This window comes from Peromyscus leucopus, chromosome 6 (genome assembly GCF_004664715.2).
Source record: "Peromyscus leucopus breed LL Stock chromosome 6, UCI_PerLeu_2.1, whole genome shotgun sequence".
Taxonomy (NCBI): domain Eukaryota; kingdom Metazoa; phylum Chordata; class Mammalia; order Rodentia; family Cricetidae; genus Peromyscus; species Peromyscus leucopus.
Window position 1 is genome coordinate 54,318,224 of NC_051068.1, and position 4,316 is coordinate 54,322,539.

At 36.5% G+C, this 4,316-nt stretch overlaps 1 protein-coding gene across 1 annotated transcript; it reads right to left on the reverse strand.

Annotated features, from left to right (window-relative positions):
* Positions 1-2,722: 2,722 nt before the first annotated feature.
* On the reverse strand, positions 2,723-3,477 carry LOC114691730 (eukaryotic translation initiation factor 3 subunit K-like). Its single transcript, XM_037207327.1, has one exon. It carries the CDS (start codon positions 3,412-3,414, stop codon positions 2,758-2,760), a length of 657 nt encoding a protein of 218 aa, XP_037063222.1. The 5' UTR covers positions 3,415-3,477; the 3' UTR covers positions 2,723-2,757.
* Between the last annotated feature and the right edge of the window lie 839 nt (positions 3,478-4,316).

Consider the following 4,316-nt stretch of genomic DNA (forward strand, 5'->3'; position numbering starts at 1 on the left):
AGTCATTTTATTTTTATGAAAATTCATTTTATATGAAAATAATAACTGTATGCCAGCAGGATTTACAGGATAGATTGTTAATTGTACAGGGTTTATTGATCCTCAGAAGATAGAGCTTCAAGCTGAATGTGAAATGAAAGACACCTTTCCATTTTCTAGTTCCCATCATTTTGTTGACTTTCTGTCCTGCCTCATGTTAATTAAATATAATCATGTGCTGTGGATATCGCTCTATATAAATAAAACACTGATTGGCCAATAGCCAGACAGGAAGTATAGGCGGGACTAACAGAGAGGAGAATGGAGGAAACAGGAAGAGAAGGGAGAGACTGCCTGGAACTGCTGCCAGGACAAGAAAGTTGTAAGGTACCAGAAAGCCACGAGCCATGTGGCAAAGTATACATTAATAGAAATGGGCTAAATATAAGAATAAGAGCTAGACAATGATAGGCCTGAACTAATGGCCAAGCAGTTTAAATAACATAAGAGTCTGTGTGTTTATTTTATAAGTGGGCTCGGGGACTGGCGAGACTTGGTGGGAGCTGGAGAGAAATTCTCCAGCTACAATCATGTTCTCCACAAATGAATCCTTTTGTTATATATTTGAGAACATATCTGCCATGCGGCCTCCTCATTACCACTGTTAATACAATCCTCTTGCTTAGCATGTCATATGGATATTTCATTTTTGTTTGCATCAGGAAAATCACAGATCCACATACGGTAAATAAAGAATATTGTGGTTAATTTGACAAAGACTGGCACTTTTCCTTGTTGTACCTGTGGATATATTTTTTTTCAAATTCATACCATACAATTCTGTATAAGATAAAAATAACAGATAAACAAAAATAAAGATTTAAATATAAAGGTCAAGACTCAGGGAGTTACCTGAAACTAGAAAGTTCAGGAAACTTACAAAACTTACAAAATTTGCAATCCTGATCAAAGGTTATACAAGTGTTAAGTATTGTTGAGAACAGGAATTCTCCAAAGGGCTAATTCACCTACAGGAAATGTAAGGACCTTTAGAGGTACAGTTTTCTTGAATTGTCATGAAGGTTGGTATTGACTTTTCAAGGATGCAGCTGCCTTTAAGTCATTTATGCTATGGTACATAATCCCAATACAATCATTATGTGCTATGCTAAATATAGATTGATTCTTTATGGTCTTTTGCCAATTTACTGTTTGAGTTAGACATTCATTCACATCTCCCCATGAAGATTATACAACATCAAAACAGTTATGCTATATACATGAAAATATGTGATGATTAGCCTTTTAATGTCAAACTAATTATATAAGTCATCTGATTTTAGAGTATAGCTATTAATTTTAAAGGAATAACAGTACATTGTAGTAGTAACTAACATTTAAAAATGAAATATTTTTTTCAGAATTACAACTATTTATCTTTTATTTAATTTCTAGGCTAAATCTTCATTAAAGTGATTGTCACATACAAATTACACATGGTTCAAATTCTGAAATTTTTGCAGATACATTTGACAAAAGATGTACAAAGATTGCTAAGAGAAATTAAGGGCCTAAGTAAAAGAATGCAAAAGACAAAGAGTTGACTTATTTATTTACTGTGTGTGTATGTGGATGTTTACAGTCACATGCATGTCACAGAGACAAGTGGAAGTTATAGGACAATTCTCTAGAGTGGATTCTCTACTGCCACCTTGTAGTTCAACCCCAGGAATTGAACTCAAGTTGTCTTGTCTGTGTGCAATTACCTTGACCCACTGAATGATCTCAGTGGCCAAGCATATTGTCAATTTTCAATAGTTCCAAAACATCGAGAATGCCATATATATATATATATATATATATATATATATATATATATGGATAGTTATATAAAAATACATCCATACAAATATTGAATGCAAAGGACCAAATCATAGAAATGATAATTAACAATTTTTTTCCTATGTGCCAGGTATTGTTTGAAATTTGTAAAACATTTCAATTGTCATAGGTATTTTAGAATATAGACCCTGAGATTAAATGTCTTTCAGGATACAAGAATTGTTGATGGTAAGAACATAATAGAAAGAGAAAGATATGGGTGTGTGTGTGTGTATGGGAGAGTAAGTGGGAAAGAGAAAGGAAGGAGGAGAAGGAAAAGAAAGCTGACAACTTGAAACAGTTTACAAAAATCCATGTAATACTAGGTATTAGACACAAATTAGGGTCACACACAATGACTGTAAAAGGATGCCCTTTTATTTTTAACTCTGTAAAATTAGGCATAAGCATTTCTTCTCAGCCATTATTTAATGAAATAGATGAAAGCTTGCTGAACTTTTCTGTGCAAGTGTACATTTCAATTTATTCTCTGTCGTTGTTTGTATGTTTTCACACTGAGAACAGTTGAGCAACTACTGCTCCTTTAATTCATGTGTTATTTTATTGCACTTCTTTTTTGAGACAGGGTTTTTCTGTAGCTTTGGAGCCAATCCTGGAACTTGCTCTGTATAATCGGCTAGCCTCAAACACAGAGAGATCCACCTGTCTCTGCCTCTAGAGTGCTAGAACTAAAGGCATGTGTCACCATTACAAGGAATTTTATCGAACTTTCATATTATATGAATTATTCTTATTTGTAGAAGAGGTCATCAAGCTTTGTTAAGTAAATAATTAGTCCACATATTTATTACCTAGATTTTTTTTTTTTTTTTTTTTTTTGTGTGTGTGTGTGTGTGTGTGTGTGTGAACAAGCCTTTATTCAACGCACGCACGCAGTTACTGGGAGGAGGCCATGATGCTGGACACACTGTCAAAGTCAATCTTCTCCACGATGTTGTTGGGCTTAATGCTCTCTTCCTGGCTGCAGATGAAGATCTGCCCTGACTCGTCGGCGCTCCAGCGGTACTTGCTCATCCACACCTTAAGCTGGTTGTCGGTCAGATCTCCGAGCGTCTCGGCAAGCAGCCCGTAGTCGATGTGCTGGTACGTGATGCCCACCACATGGCAGATAAATTTTCGGACAGAGTCTTCAAAGCCAGTTATGCCTTCCAGGAGGTCCATGTTTTCATCCAGGGCTTGCCAGAAGGCTTGAAAGTGACAGGTCTCCAGCAGATCCCCAAGGTACACGATCTGTCGGATGGGCCGCTCTTCTTGATGTGCTTGGTCGATCATACATTTGCGCAGAGTGAAGTCGGTGTGGGGCAGGTTGGTGAGGGCTTTCAGCAGAATCTGGGCAGTGACTGTGGTCTGAAAGAAGGCTGGGTTGAACTGGTACAACTTCAGGACAGCCAGGTTGGCCTCCAGATCATAGGCATTCTCCTTGGTCTGTATCTCCACATAGCGTTCCAGGGTCGCCAAATTCTCAGGATTGTACCTGTCGATACCCTTGAGCAACTTGCCCACGTTCGCTCTCATCTGCTCAAACATCGTCATGATCACTGTTGCCTTCTGCAGCCCCAGCTGGAGTCGAACACCAGCCCAGCGTCAAGTACCGGAGGGCCGGAAAAGAGAGACCGTGCCTAGATATTTTTATAACACAAATTTTTCACTATATCAAAGGTAAATCGTTCTTATTAAGTAAAGAGATGCAGATAAATACTAAATTAGTATACATTGTATCTTTTTGTTTTGGTAGTTCTATCATGTATTGGTAACTGCTCACTTTGTTCTTAGAATGAAGTTATAATATTGTGTCTCATAGCAATGAATTAAAGAATTTCTTGAATCCTATGGAGGTCACTGTATCTTGCATAAATGTCTGTCCCTTAATAAAGGGCAATTTATTCATTACATGGCCAAACTCATTGAAGAAATACTAGACACACTTTAATATGAATTGCTCTTCAAAATTTAAATAGCAATTTCATTTCAAGAACATATCTTCCTGGGTTTCAAATACCTCCCATATTGCTTCAGCTCCCTTCTGGTTTCAATCATTGAGTGCACGAGAATGTCTGTACAATGTACCTTTGTGTGCACGAGAATGTCTGTACAACGTACCTTTGTGTAGACCATGCTAAGCATTTACTATCAGAGAGAAAAAAAAAAGGTTTGTCATGAGCTTTCCATCATCAATCTAATATTTGAAATTATTAATCTACCTTAAAGCTCATTTTGATATTATGTAGGAGAAACACAGCCAGAAAATTTCTCAACACATGCCGAACCTATTGTAACTGGAACAAGAATTAAAAATTCCTACAAACCATTTTTATACCGAATATGATATCTATCTCAATCTCTTTCTGTCATTATTTATTTTTCAATAAATACTTTACTATCATTAAACCATATGTGTATATATCATCTCATGTGATGAATTGGTCAATTTATGC